The 20,262-nt window shown below is 44.4% G+C and overlaps 1 protein-coding gene and 1 long non-coding RNA gene across 2 annotated transcripts in view; both read left to right on the plus strand.

Annotated features, from left to right (window-relative positions):
* Positions 1-12,762, plus strand: part of LOC121819669 (uncharacterized) — a 575,865-nt gene extending 563,103 nt beyond the window's left edge. The window contains exon 8 of the long non-coding RNA XR_006060015.2: positions 7,888-12,762. This is a non-coding gene — a long non-coding RNA (uncharacterized LOC121819669). The remainder of the gene's footprint in view (positions 1-7,887) is intronic.
* Positions 12,763-18,855: 6,093 nt separating this feature from the next.
* The window catches only part of ADRA1B (adrenoceptor alpha 1B), a 60,930-nt gene continuing 59,523 nt past the window's right edge, over positions 18,856-20,262 (plus strand). The window contains exon 1 of the mRNA XM_015096166.4: positions 18,856-20,227. Coding sequence (XP_014951652.2) covers positions 19,279-20,227 — 949 coding nt within the window. The 5' untranslated portion in view covers positions 18,856-19,278. The remainder of the gene's footprint in view (positions 20,228-20,262) is intronic.

Genomic DNA, 20,262 nt, shown 5'->3' on the forward strand with positions numbered 1-20,262 from the left:
TTCCTAACCTGCATATAGGTTTCTCAAGAGGCAAGTCAAGTGGTCTAGTATTTCCATCTCTTTCAGAATTTTCCACAGTTTATTGTGATCCACACAGTCAAAGGCTTGGGCATAGTCAATAAAACAGAAATAGATGTTTTTCTGGAACTCTAGCTTTTTCGATGATCCAGTGGATGTTGGCAATGTGATCTCTGGTTCCTCTGCCTTTTCTAAAACCAGCTTGAACATCTGGAAGTTCACGGTTCACATACTGCTGAAGCCTGGCTTGGAGAATTTTGAGCATTACTTTAGTAGCGTGTGAGATGAGTACAATTGTGCGGTAGTTTGAGCATTCTTTGGCATTGCCTTTCTTTGGGATTGGTATGAAAACTGACCTTTTCCAGTCCTGTGGCCACTGCTGAGTTTTCCAGGTTTGCTGGCATATTGAGTGCAGCACTTTCACAGCATCCTCTTTTAGAATTTGAAATAGCTCAACTGAAGTTCCATCAACTCCACTAGCTTTGTCCGTAGTGATGCTTTCTAAGGCCCACTTGACTTCACATTCCAGGATGTCTGGCTCTAGGTGAATGATCACACCATCGTGATTATCTGGGTTGTGAAGATCTTTTTGTACAGTTCTTCTGTGTATTCTTGCCACCTCTTCTTAATATCTTCTGCTTCTGTTAGGTCCATACAATTTCTGTCCTTTATTGAGCCCATGTTTGCATGAAATGTTCCCTTGGTATCTTTAATTTTCTTGAAGAGATCTCTAGTCTGTCCCATTCTATTGTTTTCCTCTATTTCTTTGCATTGATCGCTGAAGGAGGCTTTCTATCTCTCCTTGCTATTCTTTGGAACTCTGCATTCAAATGGGCATATCTTTCCTTTTCTTCTTTGCTTTTGCTTCTTTTCTTTTCACAGCTATTTGTAAGGCCTCCTTAGGCAGCCATTTTGCTTTTTTGCATTTGTTTTTCTTGGGGATGGTCTTGCTCCCTGTCTCCTGTACAACCTCCATCCATAGTTCGTCAGGCACTCTGTCTATCAGATCTAGTCCCTTAAATCTATTTCTCACTTCCACTGTATACAATTTACATGTCCTTGATTAATATACAAATTTTATATGATTATTGATCACTCATGTACTTTATTTATGATGTATCCATTCATATCATTTTCACATTTTTATAATGAATATTACCTTTTGTGATGGATCAAAAGAATTTTTAAAATATCTGATGTTAATTACCTATTATTTAAACAAGTTGAATGTATGTTTCAAATATATCCTTTGATAATGTGGGAGGTTTTGCCACATAAGTTTTACATTTTTATTTATAGTCATATCTTTCTTTTACGGTTTCTGATGTTAATGCCTTTACTAAAAAGAATTTCCCTAACCCTAAGAAGCTAAAACTAGGCACCTATGCTTTCTTTTAGCATTTTCATGATTTAGATGGTTGCATTCAATCTCCATTTGTGTGGAATTTATATTTTATGTAAGGTGAGAAATAAGGCTCTAACGTTTTTTCCCAAATATCCAAAACTGACACCATTTGTGTCAATATTATCGCATATTAATGTCACTTTTATCACATATTAATTTTCATGCATAGTTGATCTTGTTTCAGATGATCTATGCTCTTCCAGTGATCTGCCAGCCTAACCTCTGCCAATCTCATTATCCAGCATTTGAATCTAGTAGGGCAATTCCCTCCATGTAGCCTTCCTTTTTTTTTGGGGGGGGGGGGAAAGGCTATTCTTAAGCATTTATTCTTCCAGAAGTACTTTGGAATCATTTTGTTAAGTTCCTTCCAAATCCCATGGATGTTTTGGATGGAATTGCCTTAAATTAATAGATTAAACTGTGGGACATTGACATCTTTACAAGACTTCCAGAAGCACAATACATCTTCCTGTTTGTTCAAGTCCTCTTTCATGCTCCTTACTAAAATTTTGTCATTTTTTCCATTTGGGTCCTGTACATTTCTTGTTAAAGTTATTCCTGGGTGTTACACATTTATTTGCTATTGTGAGTTATGTCTCTTTGGCATAATACTTTATAGAAAGTTCATGCTGGTATCTAGCAAGCCATTGAGAACTATGTATGTATAGATGGAGGTGGAGGTAACAGAGACTGAGATGGACATTATTGAACCTGTCTGGTGCAGCAGGAGCTATGGAAGAACTCCTGAGAAAGAGGATGAGAGAGAAATGTCCTGACTTCTCTGCTTCATCACTTCACTTTTCTAAAAGTTCCTTGAGGGGTTTCTTGTTTATCTTGGCTGTCCTCAGCACCTACTGGATGCTAAAAGAATGAAGTGAAGTGAGGCAAAGTGAAGTTGAACCTACTTAAATACAAATGATTGACCCGCTGACTCTCTGGAGCCCTGCCACACTTTGACATCCCTCCCTGGTGATGGTTCTCTGTTTCATGTCTTCTCCCTTTGCTTAGTTCAGCATTGTTGATGGCAGAGTCTATGTTTTGTCCATGTTTGTGTTCCCCACATGATCTAACCCAGCCTGGCACAAAGCTCAACCAATGCTCCTGTACTCCATGAAGGAGCAGATGTCCTCATCTATAAAGTGGGAGTCTTGAACATCTGCCCTTTGAACAGCCTGTGTGACAGAGTGATTCCTCTTGGTCTCCTGGCTTTGGGGAGGTGAGAAGTGGGTTTTCCTTCCTTCTGTGCTGCCTGCATATGTCTGTTCTCCTCCTGATGAGTCATCTGGAGCCAGACACCATCGCTCTCAGACAGAACATGTCAGGTACTTGCTCAGGAGCAGCGGGGCCATAAATCTATGCTGCGTCCCTGTGGTTACTTAGGGAACCCTGGGGCCCAGCCAGAAAGAGGGGCACTGCAGACAGAGAAGGCTCTGGCCAGTGTCCCAGCCTCTCGGCGACAGCCCAGCCAGCACTTCCCTCTCTTTAGTTTGGAACCAAGGTCCTGTCCCTGTAGAGGGCAAAGGTGGCCTCCAGCCAAGAGGTTCTGAAATGCACCAAGATCCTCCTACCAGACATTCAGAGAGACAGAAGGGATCAGTTAGCAAAATGACTGTGACAGGAACCAGGGCAGCTGGAATCTGGTTCTGTATTTCATTCCTTCACCATTACACAGGCAAGCATAGGCAGATCCCCCTTCTCCTCTCTGCAGGTGTGAGGAGTAAATGAAACATTATATTAAACTGCTTGGCTTAAGTCCTGATCACAGCAAACAATTAACAGAGGCAGTTGTAAATGTCATTATTATTATTTGTACTGATAGCAGCAATAGTAAATTGTTCTCATTATAATCTCCAAAGCATTTATCCCACTTTAGAGATGAGTAAACTGGGACCAGAGAGATAAAGTGACTTACTCAAAGTGCTTCTACTGAGAATCAAAGTCACTGGTTAATAGCCAGCTAGTTACTATAATGCACAGGGATTATTCTACTAAGTCCTAGGGGAAGGACAGACACTATTATTCAGCTCCATTCAGCTCCAGAGCCAGACAGATGCCCTCATTGTTGTTGCGTGATGGCTGGAATGCTTCCAGAACTTACTCTAAACGCTTTGTAGTCGAATCCTCAAGTCCTATGAACAAGGAGGCCCTGGGCTCTCATTGGCTCTGATTGGGTCAGAGTGTCCACTTCTAGAGCTGGAAGGGAGGGTCAGCGTAAGCCCAGCAGACAGCAGTGGGCACAAAGGTATGTGGAATGGAGGGAGGCTAAGGGCCCAAGCAGGATGAGTGTGTGTGTGGTCTTAAAACATTTGCCAAAATGTTTACAGAGATGCTCTCTCTGGATAGTGGAATAAGAAGTTGATTTCTCTTTTGTTTTCTATCTTTTCCAGAGGTTTACCATAAATAAGCACATAGTTTGATATTTTTTAAAAGCTATTTTTATTTAGTGGTTAAATAATGCAAATAATATACAGTTATATTAGATACGTTGAATTTTAAGAGTTTGGGGCTGGATATTTGAAGCCTCAGTCCCAGTTCTGGCTCTGAATGACCATGGTCATGTCACTTGTCTGGCCTCAGTTCCACTATCCGTAAATGAGAGAAGGGTCACACAACCTCTGCAGTCTCTTCCAGTTATGATTCTCTCCCCTTCTGTGTACATACAGCAAGTGAAAAGGTGCAGATCTGCTGGGTCCTAGGAGATCCGCCTGAATGTGAAGAGACCCTTGAATAACACAGCTTTGAGCTCTGTGGATACTCGTACACAGATTTTTTTTTTCAGTGAATATGTACTATGTAACATAACTACAAAATCCCCAATTGATCTGTGGATACAGAAGGCCAGGGCTGACTGCAAACCCTTCTGTCTTGACCCCTACACTCCTCCTCAGCCCCTCTCCCAGCCCCATTGTTCTGGAACCAACTGCTACTTCCTCTAGTTGCAGCAAGCAGGGGCTACTCTTCATTGCGGTTCATGGGCTTCTTGTCGCAGTGGCTTCTCTTGTTGCAGAGAATGGGCTGCAGGGTAAGTGGGCTTCAGTAGTTATGGCACACAGGCTTCGTTGCTCCCAGGCCTGTGGACATCTACCCAGTGTCCCCTGCATCGGCAGATTCTTAGCCATTGGATCATCAGGGAAGTTCGGTTTGTTTTCGTTTGTTTGTAATTTTTTTTAACTGAAGTAGACTTACTGCATTGTGTTAGTTTCATGTATATAGCAAAGCCATTCAGTGATTCAACTATATATATATATATATTCTTTTTCTGTAATTATTGCTTAATAGAAATCAGTTCTGAATAAAAATGGGCGCATTTATGTAGTTGAGAGAGTTTCTTCAGAAGTTGAACATGCTCCCAGAGCTACTAAAAGAGTGCCCTCCTCAGTGGAGACCAGTTAGCTGACTCCAGCCCTGAGAAATCTCTCCATCCCTAAGAGAGAAGAATTAACATTACTGACTGGGCCTACTATGTGTCTGGCCTAATACAAAGTGTGTTATACACATCATCTGATTTAAACTCATAATGTTGTTACCATCATTTATTCGACAAGCAACTAAATACTAAAGTCTCCTGCACCGTTATTGAATGCTTGCCTTCCCATAAAGATCCTTGGGAGGAAGAAATGCTCTTTATTCATCTTCATATGTCCCTCAGACCCTAACACAGGGCTCGATAAACACTTGCTGATCATTAGAAACCTCCTCCTATCACTGCTTTTTGGGCTTCATAGAGGATTATTCCTAATATCAAAGGTTTGACCAGCTCCTAGGTTAAGAGAATGATGATCACATTAAAGGGGAGGATAAGGAACAACAGATTAGGTGATTATCCACTGTTGACAGGAAGCTGTCACTTTAAAGAGTTGTCCTGGTATGCACAGGGCATTCAGGAAATAGGACATTGGACAGGTAGACTTTGATCAAGAACAGGTTAGAAAGGTCAGGATTAGGGGTGTCTGGAAGCAATCTGAGAGCACTGGGAATTTTATTTTTATTGAAATACAATGGCTGTACAATATTATGTTAGTTTCAGGTATGCTCCATAATGATTTGTCATTTACATCCATTATGAAATGATCACCACAATAAGGCTAGCAACCATCTGTCCCCATACAGAGTCATTACTTCAGTACTGACCATATTCCTTATGTTGGATATTACGTCCCTGTGACTTGTTTATTTTATCACTGGAGATTTGTACCTCTTAATCCCTTTCTCCTATTTTGTCTACCCTGTCATCTCTCTTCATTCTGTTTCTCCTCTATACCTATTAGTCTGTTTTCCTTTTGTTTGGTTTGGTTTTTAGATTCCACATACAAATGAGATCATGCAGTGTCTTTTTCTATCTGATTTATTTCACTGAGCATAATATACTCTAGATCCATCCATGTTGTTACAAATGACAAGATTTCCTTTTCTTATTAGATGAGTAATTTCCCACTGGGTGTGTGTTTGTGTGTATACATATATCACATCTTTATCCATTCTATCTATGGGCACTTAAGTTGCTTCTGTATCTTGGCCATTGTAAATAATGCCGCAGTGAACATTGGAGTGCATATATCTTTTCTAATTAGCATTTTTGTTTTCTTTGGGTAAATACCCAGAAGTGCAATTGCTGGATTATATGGCAATTTTATTTTTAATTTTTTATGAAGATCCATTCTGTTTTCCATGGTGGCTGCACCAATTTACAATTCTACCAATAGCACAAGAGGGTTCCCTTTTCTCTACATCCTTGCCAACACTTATTTGTTGTCTTTTTGATGGAAAACAAAAGCAAAAATAAACACATGGGACTATATCAAACTAAAAGCTTTTTGCACAGCAAAGACTATCAGTAAAATAAAAAGGCAGCCTACTGAATAGGAAAATATATTGGCAAACAGTCTATCCAGTAAGAGATTAATATCCAAAATATACAAAGAACTAACACAACTCAATATCAAGAAAATAAACAACCCAATTTAAAAGTGGGCAGAGGACCTAAATAGATATTCTTCCAAAGAAGACATACAAATGGCCAACAGACACATGAAAAGATGTTCAGGATCACTAATCATCAGAGAAATGCAAATCAAAACCACAGTGAGATATCATCTCACACCTGCCAGAGAGCACTGGGATCTTGGACAAGGGTTAGAGTTGAAAGGAAGGGAAGATGGCAGGAGGAGAGTGGATTTCCAACCCAAAATTCACTGGAAAAATAGAAAGAGTAAAAGAAAGACCATCGAACAGATCAAACTTCCTTCTACACAATTTTGCCTACAAGAAGCTCTGGTTTTAGGGATGGGATTAGATGTTGGGATCAAAAAAGTGGGTCAAAAACAAGAACAAAAAAAAACGTCTAGAGAAAGTCCATTGAAGGAAGAAAGTTTTCCTTATTTTGAGTTTCAGTTAAGGCTGAAATCAACCTGCCCTTTTCACTCACTCATTCATTCTATTACTCATCTAATAAATATTTATTGAGCACATAGGATCCATCAGACGGTGTACTGGCTCCTCAGATGAGCAAAAAGAAACAATGTGCCTGCTCTCATTCAGTCTGAAATCGAGAGAGAGAGGCAGATATTGATCCAATAATCACCTGAAGGTGTGAGTATAAAACACAAACCAGGGGGAATGCCATGAAGGAGAGAGATGTGGTTTTCTGAGAGCAGAGAAGAAAGGAACCGTACCTAGACTAGGGTGGGGAGGGGAAAGACAATCTTCCCTGAGGAATTGACCCCTGACTTGAGATGTGGAGAACCATGGGCCCCTGGCAAGGAATAAACCACAGCAAGTGGAGACGAGTCATTTTTAATGGGTCTAGCCAAAGCAAGACTAGTAGTACTGGTATGCAGACAATCTAAGGTTAAGACCTACACCCTCCAAGAACCCACCTATGAGATATTCAGCAAAGTCATTTGTACTTTCTGGGCCTCCATTTGATGATCTGTAAAATGGGAATGATGGACTAAAATGACATTTCTCAAAATGTGGTTTTCTGATCTTCTGCAGCAGAAGACACATGAAAAATGGGTTACTTGTGAAAAATATAAATTCCTGGACCTCACTTCATACCTACTGGATCAAAGTATCTTGGGCTACAATTCTTATGCCTCCTCATATCTAGGAAAGAACTAAAATTCTTCATGGTGATGTCTGCTCCTTGTGACTAACAGCAACGTTTTGCAAAAAAATATGTGCTTGATTGCAGGTGCTCCCCCTTCACCAAAATCATATATGTACTGACCTTCCCTTCTACCTCTTTGGAGCTATTTCTCAGACCTGTCTAAAATGATATCTTCCTAAATAAAATTTAACCCACAAGTCAAAAAAAAAAATTACATATATATATCTGGCGCTAGGTCCCAAGATCTGCATTTTAAGGCTACTCTAGATGGCTCTTATGCTCAGTAAAGTTTGAGCATCTGGGTAGGCAAACTTTTACCTGCTAAGTGGATCTTTATTTCTTTCTAAATTTCTAGGTTCCCAGTGGAGCAGCACCAAGAAGAGGTAAAGTGGGCAGTCCTCCAGACTGAGTGAAGGAACCTACTAAAGTTTTCAGGTAACAACAAAAGGTCTGAGCTTTTATACCTGGAGTTGGTCCAGCTGTTTTAGGGATAAGTTCCCCAGACTGACTTGAGAGGAAATAGCTCTAGACTGATTTTTTTTTTTAAGGTTTATGAGTGTTTTGTTAATATTTATTTTTGTTTATTAATTTACTTGGCTATGCTGGATCTTATTTGCAGCACATGAGACCTTTGATCTTTGTTGCAGTGTGTGGTATCTTTAGATGAGGCATGTGGGATCTAGTTCCCTGACCACGGACAGAACCAGGGCCCCCTGCATTGGGAGTGCAAAATTTTAGCCACAGGACCATCAGGGAAGTCCCTGAATTTTTTTTTTTTTTCTTTTCACCTTCCACGCCACTCCTGGGATTTACTTGAAAATATATATTTACTGGTCTGTTCCCTGCCCTTTTCCCTCCCTTCTTCTTTCCCTTCTCATGACTCTGGTTCTCTGCAGTTTTGGGAGCCAGTGGAGTTTCACATAGGTCTCCCCTTCCTTCCCTGCCTTTCTAGGGCATGAATAGTCGCCTCTGATGTGATGGATTATAGTCTGTGAGCCGCTTTGGTCTGATATACAAAACTCCTGTTGACATTGATTCTACCGGAGACCAAGAATTACTGGCTGCCCTGCCTGCTGGGCCAAGCTGTTTCCCTTTCCCTCTGCACAGCAAGCTCACAGAACCCACCACCCATATACCCCACCCACCCCCAAGGCACTAACACCCATACTGATGGTCTCCAACCTCATTTTGCGTCTCTGTGTGAAGAAATATTTCCAGCAGGCCCTGAGCTCTCTAGGTGTGGTAGAGCCAGTCTCACCAGTTGCCTTTCAAAGGCCAGGCATATTATTTCCACCTACTGGCCAAAATGCTTGTATTAAAATGAAATAGTGTATATAAAGCACATAACTCCAGCCTAGCACTCAGAAAACTCTCAACAAATGTTAGTGTCCTTTATATTTATGTTGTTTTTCCAGCCACTGTTTGTTTAGGGGTATTTATCAGGGAAGAAAAAAGAAATCAGTTATATCAACTGGCAAGTAAGAGGTTGAAAGTATCAGTGAGAGATCAGCTAGGAAAATCTGTACCTACGTGTTCTAGATACTGAGAATCCTGTTGTATGTTTTTAAGATAAACAAAACATCGATAATAACTAGCTGAGAGCTTTCTAGGACCAGGCAAAGTTTCATTTAATCCTCATAAGAATTATTAAAATCCACATTTTACAAATAAACAGAAGCTTAACTAAACAAAGTCCCAAAGTGACAAAGCTAGGAAATGGCAGCAACTTGAATTTAATCCAATGTTTAATAAGCTACTTCCTTAGGTCTAACTGATATCTCTCATGCTGTCTTAAGAGGCTATATCTGCTCTCTCTGTCTCTCTCTCTGAGATAGCCAAATAAACAACAGTTGATTTCCATCACAAAATCAATAACTTTTGCAGTCCTTAAAGGCAATTTTTAAATCAGGTCCCCTACACTTCTTCTTGGAAGAAGTAAGGCTCAAGCCTGATACAAGCTCTTGCCCTCACTTGAGGTTCCCAGGGAGGGGTTAGCAGGAAAGATGCAGTCCTCAGATCTCACCCAGAGAAGGGCCCACACTGTGTGGTAGCACACAGACCAGAACAAATTCTGTCTCTCTGATCTGCTGAGATACCCAGAAATTCCTGTCACTTTATCTGTGAGGTCAGCCTACAGTCAAACTCAGGTTATCTGAGAGGTGAAAAGTGCCACCTTTGAGTCAAACCATATCTGTTCTAATCCCATCTCTGAATAATATTGAGCAAGTTAATAAATCACTCTTATCCTCAGTTTCCTCACCTGTGAATTGGAGCCAATAATGTCTTCTACAAAAGTGTTGTTTGCAGGGTTAAATAAGATGATGCCTGACACAGGCTTGATTCGTAACTATACTCATAGTTAATTAACGTAGGGCTATTGGAAGAGGGCAATGCTTATGCCTAAACGGATAGTACTCTAAAGAATTAGGGAGACATTTGGAAGCTTTTCCAAGAACTTGTAATTCACACCATGCCCTAACTGCTCCGTGCTATGTGCTCAGTTGCTTAGTCGTGTCCAACTCTTTGCGACCCTATGGACTGTAGCCTGCCAGGCTCCTCTGTCCATGGGGATTCTCCAGGCAAGAAGACTGGAGTGGGTTGCCATGCCATCCCCCAGGGGATCTTCACAACCCAGGGATCAAACCCAGGTCTCCCGCGTTGCAGGTGGATTCTTTACTACTGTCTGAGCCACCAGGGAAGCCCCTATCTAGAAGTTTCTACAAAATCTGCCACATACCCTATCCCCGAGCACTTACCAGGGCAGTCCCACAAGAGGCAGAAAACCAATGCTCCTCCTCCTTCTCCCTTCATCGTTTCATGACTCCCAAGGCAACCTTCCAAATCTGTGGGTCTGGCGTCCAGTAAACAGTGGAGAAACGCTGGGCATTTCCTGTCCCAGAGTTCCTCAGGACTCGATGGAGATGGGCAAAGCCAACTGCCTCTTTCTCACACACCTCCCTCCTCCACCATGTCCACAGGGCCTGACGTGATCTCACACATTTCCCAAACATGTCCACCCCAATCCCTGGGTCCTGCCCAGTCACCTCTGCCAGAGGAGGCAGAGATCACTCTATGACATCACTTCCTTGCCTTGCTCCCTAGGGGCCCGGTCTGTCTACTCCAAAGCTTGGCTCTAATACTTTGTCCAGATACAATTTTTAGATGCCCCCAAGGAAAAAGTTTCCCACCACTTCTTTCAGACCTTTCTGAACTTGGTGGCCACCACAAGTGAAAATCCCCCAAAAGAGGTTTGATGGTTTGGTTCAAAGAACCCAAAAGAGGAAGAAGAGGAAGTCAGAGAAACACGAGACCTATGTCATATATTTATGTGTTTCCTTATTTAACTCATATTACTGTTCAATGTCAGGCACAATTCTCTCTACATCCTCAGATGCACATTTCCTTTATCCATCTTACACTGTGAACTCCAGGAGGACAAAGAAGGCCAGCGTCCATCTACTTTATTCTATGCAAGTTCTCCTCCACAATGAATGGTAAACCACTGAATTTGTTCTGTTGCTCAACAGTAGAAGAGGTTACACCAAGATAAAGCTAGCAGGAGCAAACAAAAATAAGAAGCAACAGGGTGGCGATCAACTGATCAAGGGGCCCTGCCAAGAATTTGTCACTGAAGGAGCCCCTACTAGGGATTCAGAAGAAGTGTGGAGTAAAGCAATGTATCCACTGCTTTCAGTAGATTCTCAGTAAGGTCTAAGACCCAAAAAGATAAAGAACAACTGGGAAGGGATATCACTTTTTCTTTTGAAATTTGGAGTGAGGGCAAGGAATAAGATTAATGCATATAAAATTACAGGCGTGCTAAGTGGCTTCAGTCATGTCCAACTCTGTAGGACCCTATGGACTGCAGCCTGCCAGGCTCTTCTGCCCATGGGATTCTCCAGGCAAGAATACTGGAGTGAGTTGCTGTGCCCTCTTCTAGCAGATCTTCCTGACCCAAGGATCGAGCCCGTGTTTCTTACGTCTCCTGCACTGGCAGGAGAATTCTTTATTACTAGCACCACTGGGAAGCTCGATATTACAGAGGACATCAATATAATAGTAGTGCTGTTTTGGGATGAGTGTTTTTTATGAGCCAAGTCCCAGGCTAAATCATTACAGACTATAGTTCCCTTAGTTCTTGCAACCACCTATGTTGCTGTGCATTATCTCAAGAAATAGAAAGCATTATTCTCAAGTCTCAGATGAAAAAAACAAAGGCTGAAAGAGTGTAGGTAGCTTGCCCAAGATCACACATCTGGTCAACCAAAGCTAGGATTCAAACTCTGAGTCCATGCCAAGCTGCAGGAATTGATGACCTCAGTGGCATAAAAAGCCATGGGGGAGGAGTCAAACCTTCAGGCTATGGACCCGGGTTCTGCCCTAGGTAAATCCCTCCCCCTTTCCTTACCTTTGTATCCCTGCATGTAAAATAAGAGAGTGAGACTAAATCAACATTTGATGCAACAGTGTTTACAAAGTATGCAACAGATATTTTCTGTAATGGGTCAGAGAGCAGATATTTTAAGTTTTGCAAGACAGCCTGTCTCTGTTACAGCTCCACGACTCTGTCATGGTACCGTGAAAGCACCCAGAGACATACCCAAGTGAACAGGCATGGCTGTGTTCCATAAAACTTTATGTACAAAAATAGGTTCAAGGCTAGATTTGGTCCATGGGATTGTGCTTTGCTGACCCTGGACCAGATGATCCGTAGGGTCCTTCTGAGTCTGACATTTCAGAAGTCTGGGCCCTGATTCTAGCAGTGGAGCCCAAAGGGACCAATGCCTTGAAAAGTCAGCTGTACAGAGGTTGTTCCCATAACTTTTACTTTGTCGTGTTTGACAATGTCAACAAGTGTGGTTAGAAAGTAAATCCTGGGGATTCCTGGTGGTTCAGTGGTGAAGAATCCGCCTGCCAATGCAGGAAACACGAGTTCGATCCCTGGTCTGGGAAGATCCCACGTGCCATGGAACAGCTAAGCCTGTGTGCTGCAACTATTGAGCCTGTTCTCTAGAGCCCAGGAACCATAACTACTGAGCCCACGCCTCCTAGGGCCTGTGCTCTGCAACAAGAGAAGCCACCACAATGAGAAGCCTGCACACTGCACCTAGAGAGTAGCTCTCGCTTGCCACAACTAGACAAAAGCCCCTGCAGCAACAAAGACCCAGCACAGCCAAAAATAAATAAATGAAATTATATAGACACACACCCACATTAAAAAAGAAAGAAAGCAAACCCATTGCTCAAGGGGAAAAAAAAAGTAAATCCTGGCAGTGGCAATACAAAGCAGCTCAGACGAGCTTTAGCTCCAGCAAAATCTCCATTGACACCTGATGTGGACAACTGTTAATACATCTGTCTTGTGAAGAGCATGGTGCAAACACAGCTGTGTGCCCGCTTTTAAACCAGACTGCAACCCAAAGACCATTTCTTGAGAAATGTGAGGGCCACCACAGATTTCTGAACAAAGTGATGGGCAAAGCCCGTGGATGATAATGGCACAACCAGAATCTCGCAAGAAAACGGCATGCGCTCCCCTTAAGGAAGAAAGGACACTTTCTTGGTTCCAGACCCAATAGGCTTTTCACACTCTGTGCTTTGACCCCCTTAAACCCCACACCACCCCTCCCAGTTCAGCGCTCCTGGGCTCTCCTGGACCATGTGATGTGATTTTAGCCCCTGGTGACTTGGCAATTAATCTTCACCAACTTACTGCAAAGGGCTGCTCTGAGCTCGCTCGCTCTCTCTTTCTCCCTCTCCCTCTCTCTCTCTCTCTCTCTCACTCACTCGCTTACCAGGAGATGTAGTGCAACTAGAATATTTGGGCTGGGGAAATCGTTGCTCACCAAAGATTGACAAACTATAATCACCAGAGAGAAAAGCAAGTTTTCCCCGAGGGAGCTGAAATCCCTCACTCCCAGGAGCCTCTGACCTGCTGACTTTGGAGGTACAGGATGCCTCGACAGCAGCCAGTGTCTCCTGCTCAGAAGAAAGGGTGCTTCTCCTCTCCCTCCTGGACCACAGCCCGGACAGAAATCCTCCTTCAGGTCCCCAGAGACCCTAGTGTACCTCATGAAGCAGGGGCCTCACACCTCCAATTCTTTTTTCATTTTAAGTTTCATTTACTGAGTACTCTGTATTCCAGCTGTGCCACCTGCCAGCTGTCGCCTTGGGCAACCACTCTGAGACTGAGTTTGCTCATCTCTACAATGTCAATAATAACAGCATTTATAACATTATTATCAGAATTAAACCAGAAAATGTACATAAGGCATTTGGGGCACAGTGTCTACTCTAGCACGTGGTAAGCACTAAAGCTCTTGGCTGATAGACTATTACACTGTGCTAGGCGCTCGACACAGTATCACATTTAATCCCCACTTCAGTCCTCTGAGATAGGCACTATTATGATCTTCATGTCACAAATGAGGAAACCACAGCTCAGAGTGGTTAAGTGACTTGCCCAAGGACACACAACTAATAAATTAATGGGCCTGGGACATAAACCCAGGTCTGTTTGGTGGCAGTGTTCAGACTCTTAGTTACTTTACTAGCCTGCGCAAGGCCACACTAGCAGCTACTAAATAAAGGAAGCAGGATTAGTCACCAAGTTGGCTCTTAGATCTTCAGCAGACTGAGTGCTGTCCTGGGAGGCAGGAAAGCCTGACCCAAGGAGCTCCTCTACAGAACCTTTTCACCCAGACAACTCTGCCATGCCGTCCCTTGCCTGACCTCTGCCTCGCTCAGGAGCCTGATCACATTCTATCTTCTAATTTCCTTCAGGGCTAACACTGAACCTTCTGCTCCCTTTTTTTTTTTTTTTTTTAATCTCAATCTGATGCAGAGAGAATGATGCAAGCTTTGGAGCCAGACAATAATGCTTTGAACACTCATGCCGCTTATTCACTGAATGGGTTTGGCCATGTCACAGGACCTCTCTGAACCTCAGTATCCTCATATGTAAAAGGAGATATTTCCCACCTTGCATTGTTGTAAAGATTTGAGTAAGTGCACACAGAGTACCTAAAACAGTGCCTCCCACAGAGTAGGTCCTCTCTGAAGGGTGCTTTACCATCATCATCATCTCCTAAGGCACTTAGCTCACTCTAGGTTATTATTTGCTTGATTTGATTCAACTTGATTCACCCACAGTGCCTAGCATGATGCCTTACACAGAGTAGGTGCTCCTGTGTATGGCTGGCTGAACCAAAAACTGGAGAGAGGTGGAGAGGGAGTACCATGCAAAAGTGCACGACCACAGTTGAGAGGTCTCTTCCCACAGGTCTCTAAGCAGATCTCTGAATTTCCCACAGCCTTGGTCTCCCCACAGGTCAAACGCAGTGGCATCTTCTCCTAGAGGGCCCACAGAAATGGGAGTTTGCAACATCAGAGGTTTCTAATGTAATCAGATAGATAATGAAAAGGTTCTTCTTCCCTGAGCCTTGAGTGAGTCAGAGCTCTGTGCCTGGCATTGCCCCGGGGAGTACCAAGAAAATGAAATATCCTTGTGACACCTAAACAAATGGTCAATTCCGTGGGTCAAATATCAGCCAGAGGGGTTAAGAGGCGTCTCCAGTGAAGGGAGGAAAGGAGCAGCAGATCATGAACACGGTGCTTAGTGGAGTCCAGGTACATGGCTCCTGTTAAGGCTAATCCCTGTTTGCCTTATGATGGGATGTGTGTTTTGCTTTCGTGAAAGATGCTGATAAATGACAGCGTGTCTGAAATCCACATCCGGACACCTAAATCAAGCCATAAGTTCTCAGTTAGGTAACAAACTATCTTCTTTTGTAACAAGTATAAACCAAATCTGTATCTCATACTTGCTCTTTTTTTTTTCCCCCCCTGGCCTTTTGCCACTGTAGAAAAATGTCAGATAGGCCAAGTTTTCACACTGCAGCTGGTTACTGTGATTATGTAGACACAGTCTCTGTAAATTCAGTATGTGTTGCTGGCTGCTCAATAGCTGGTAAAATTAATGCCCAGGGAAGTGGGAAATGGGCCACCACAATCAAAATGTGGACTTCAAACTTGCTTCTCATTCGCCCCACTCTTTCCCTCCCACATCCCTGACTTTGTGCTAATCGCCAGCTTTCTGCCGACTTACTGGCGTTCTCTTCCTCCTCCCACTCTGCCTTGGGAGTAAACCAGTTCAAGAGAAGTGCCATCATCCTAGACTTGAAGATACATGAAGATGATGGGAGCTGAGCATATGAGACCCCGCTCCCAACCCACTATGGATGATGCATGGGAGAAAGGGGCAGCAAGGTTGCTGTAAGAGGCCACTTTATCCAGCAAAGGAAGCTGACCACTGGAAACTAGAAAACCTCAAAAGACCGTCTAGCTCAGGCCCTATCTCCAGACAGATTAGTACATGAGCCACCCAAGACAAAGGACAGTCTCTTCTCTTCGCAAGGACCCTGGCAGAGGCCTGCCTGAGTTGTCCCCATCTCACATCTCACTGTGTAAGTCATGAGTAGCTGCCATGTGTGGCTTCCCTCTGCTCTGTGGGCCAGGGAAATGGAGTTTGAGAACCAGCTCTGCACCTGAGTAGTTACGGGAGTTCACCAACTTCCTCTACCTCCTGGACTACCTCCAAAATGAGAAAATGGGCAAGTGAGGGTTCTGCCAGCTCTGGAAGACCTGAATCACTATAAACCTGTGAATCTCTTATTTTAAAATCTTCAAATACAACTTAAGCCAGTTTAATTGAAATAGAAAGAGTATTTTCAGGGTTCTCTCAACCACAGATTCCTTAATCTTAGGGAACTCCTTGAAATTTTATATTTTATGCATTTGAGAGTCTGTAAATTTTGGTGGGAGAAGAGTAAATCCTTAGATAGGTGTACAATATTCCCCAGAAGAGGTTAGGGACCCACCTCTAGGATGAAGAACTGAAGTGTAAATCATCTTGAGTGGTTTCCCGGTTCCCTATCCCTGAACACCAGGCTATACTGATTATCAAGGGCAGGAAGTAGGAAGATGCAGGATTCTGGATGAGAATAAAGGAAAGCATAGGCTTTACTTCTCAATCTCCAGCTATCACTACCCATTGCTCTGCTGCATGTCTGCTAGCCATACAACCTCAGGAATCCACTAACCTTCTCTGAATCATGGTTTTCTCAACTTTCAGTGGAGCGTGGTATGTTTCTCTTAAAGGTTGTGAAGAATAAAAGAAATTGAGTAAATGCTTGACTATCAGTGGAAACTCAATAAATGTAAGTTTCTTCCCGCCACTAGTGGCTCGGATCCCAAAATTGACTATTTCAAAGATAGCTCCATCTATAACAATCAATTAACATTTATCTCAAATGTAAATTGGTATAGTTACTATAGAAAACAATAAGGAGGTTCCTCAAAGAATTGAAAATAGAGCTACTATATCACCCAGCAATCCTGCTTCTGGGTATATATCCAAAGCAAATGAAGACAGGATCTCAAAGAGATATCTGTACCCCCATGTTCAATGCAGCATTATTCACAAGAGCCAACACTTGGAAATAAGCGTCCATCAACTGATGGATGGATTAAGAAGATTGATATACATACACAATGGAGTATTATTCAGCCAAGATAAAGAAAGAAATCCCGCCATTTGCAACAACGAGGATAAAACTTGAGGGCATTGTGCTAAGTGAAATAAATCACACAGAGAAAGGCAGATACTACATGATATCACTTATATATGAATCTTTAAAAAAAACTCATAGAAACAGAGTTAAGTGGTGGTTACCATGGGTTGGCAGAGAAGGACCGGGTGGGGAGATGTTGGTCAAAATATACAAACTTCCAGTTATAAGATGAATAAGTTCTGAGGATCTAATGTACAGTATGGTGATTGTAGTAATACTATATTATATACTTGAAAGTTGCTAAGAGAGCAGATTTTAAATGTCTCACTGCAAAAAAAGAAATGGTGATTATGTGATATGTTGGAGGTATTAGCTAACAGTATGATAGTAATCATTTTTCAATTTATAAGGGTCTCAAATCAACTTACATAATGTTATATGTCAGTTATATCTCAATAAAGCTGGGGGTGGGATTCACCCCCTTCTTTCTTCTGGAGGAAAAGTGTGACATATAGCAGCTAAGGGCTCAACTTTGGGTAGATGTGCGTTTGAGTTCCGCTCCCAAATTCTCTGCTTGATGGCCGTGTGAACATAGGCAAAGAGTTCAATTTTGCTGCACCTTAGCATCCCATCTGCAGAATGAAATGGTTATGAGAACGGTCTATCTTTCCTAGTGTTGTAAGAAAATAGGAAAAGTACTTAGCACGCTGTCTGGGACTGGGACATATGGATAAATGTTAACTAACATGAGGCTCTCCCTCAGCATCCTTAGCCACACCTTCTCTCCTAGGTACCATTCATCCACCTTGGAGAGTGTGTCCCTATAGCTGAATGTCCAACGTGGATATCAGGCAGAAAGGGAGGAAAAAATCAACAAATAATATGGATTCTCCAAGTCGCCGCCCTACCCCCACCCCCACTGCCACCCCCAGATAGCCTACAGTTTGTTGCCATTTCTTTCAGGTCGTGACTCAAACATCACTTCAGTAAACTCCTGAGCACCCAGATAAAATTTCAAATGTGCCTCCAAACCATTCCATTTCCCCAACCTTGCCTTATTTTCTGTTACACCTGTCCACCTAGGGCACATCTCAGAATTTGCCTACTTATTTGTAGGTCTCCTCCCACTAGAATATAAGCTCCCCAAGGACAGAGGGGTCTTTATCTACTTGGTTCAGCTGCTATACCCACAGCACCTAGAAGAGAACCCAGGGCAGACAGTGGACGCCCGATTAACAACCTGTTTAATGAATGAGTGAGTGAGCGAATGAATGAATGACAAGAAGCTTTCCACCAGAAAGGCTGCACAGGGAGGTAAGGATGGGGGTTGGTCTCAGACCTGACTCAAGGCCCTCTAACCTGCTTAACCATCGAATTCTGCCTCTTTTAGGTTCCACGCAAGTTGCAAAGCTCACTCCAGACCCCCCTCATTAAAAACAAGCACCCCTACCCCCATTTTAAAACTGCGCGGTGAACAGGAGGCAAAAGAACCCCAGAGGGCCACTCGGGGTGGGGGGTTGGGGAGGAATGGAGGGCATGGGGAATCCCCACGCTGAGGTCGCCCTACCCCGCCCCCCTCTCTGCACACCCTACCGGCTTGCCCCCCGGGGGCGGCGCGGGGCGCAGCCGGCCTCGGAGCTCATCTGGGTGGCGGCGTCGGGGCAGCGGAAGCCTTCGCTGGACCCGCATTGCCCCCTAGTGCCGCGCGGAGTCAGGGCGCCGGGCTCCCCCGCCTGATGTCACCGCCGTGCAGTCAGCCCAGAGGCGGCTCATTGAAAGCAGACCCTCCTCGGCGCTGGCTGGGCGGAGGCGCCGCTGTCCGCAGACCCGCCGCGGACCGGGCAGAGCCGGGCGCCCCCTGCCCCGCCACCCTCTCCTCCCCGCCGCTCTCCGCGAGCCCGGCCTGGCGCGCCTGACGTGGACCATTAAACTTGGAGCTGCCGCCTCGTCCCTTCTCTCCTCCTCCTCCCTCTGACAGGCGAGCGAGCGGCTCGGTGCAGGCAGGAGACGTGCTGCCGGGCTGGGCTGCCCGGGGGAGATGACTTCTCGCCAGGAGGGCACCTCTGGGAAGAAGACCACGGGGGAAGCAAAGTTTCAGGGCAGCTAGCTGAAGAGCCTTCCCCGCAGCCTTCTGAGCCCTGTCACCCCGCTGGCTATGGAGGGCGGACTCTAAAATGAATCCCGATCTGGACACCGGCCACAACACATCAGCACCTGCCCACTGGGGAGAGTTGAAAAATGCCAACTTCACTGGCCCCAACCAGACCTCGACCAACTCTACACTGCCTCAGCTGGACATCACCAGGGCCATCTCCGTGGGCCTGGTGCTGGGCGCCTTCATCCTCTTTGCCATCGTGGGCAACATCCTAGTCATCTTGTCTGTGGCCTGCAACCGTCACCTGCGGACGCCCACCAACTACTTCATCGTCAACCTGGCCATTGCCGACCTGCTGCTAAGCTTCACCGTTCTGCCCTTCTCTGCTGCCCTGGAGGTGCTTGGCTACTGGGTGCTGGGCCGGATCTTCTGTGACATCTGGGCCGCCGTGGACGTCCTGTGCTGCACAGCCTCCATTCTGAGCCTGTGCGCCATCTCCATCGACCGCTACATTGGGGTGCGCTACTCTCTGCAGTACCCATCTCTGGTCACCAGGAGGAAGGCCATCTTGGCGCTCCTTGGTGTCTGGGTCTTGTCCACAGTCATCTCCATTGGGCCTCTTCTTGGGTGGAAGGAGCCGGCACCCAACGATGACAGGGAATGTGGGGTCACTGAAGAACCCTTCTACGCCCTCTTCTCCTCCCTGGGCTCCTTCTACATCCCTCTGGCGGTCATTCTGGTCATGTACTGCCGCGTATACATCGTTGCCAAGAGGACCACCAAGAACCTGGAGGCTGGAGTCATGAAGGAGATGTCCAACTCCAAGGAGCTGACCTTGAGGATCCACTCCAAGAACTTTCACGAGGATACCCTCAGCAGTACCAAGGCCAAGGGCCATAACCCCAGGAGTTCCATAGCTGTCAAACTTTTTAAGTTCTCCCGGGAAAAGAAAGCAGCCAAGACCTTGGGCATTGTGGTCGGCATGTTCATCTTGTGTTGGTTACCCTTCTTCATCGCTCTGCCACTTGGTAAGTTGGGGACTGGCCGAGGGGAACTGGGCATC

Source organism: Ovis aries, chromosome 5 (assembly GCF_016772045.2).
Source record: "Ovis aries strain OAR_USU_Benz2616 breed Rambouillet chromosome 5, ARS-UI_Ramb_v3.0, whole genome shotgun sequence".
NCBI lineage: Eukaryota > Metazoa > Chordata > Mammalia > Artiodactyla > Bovidae > Ovis > Ovis aries.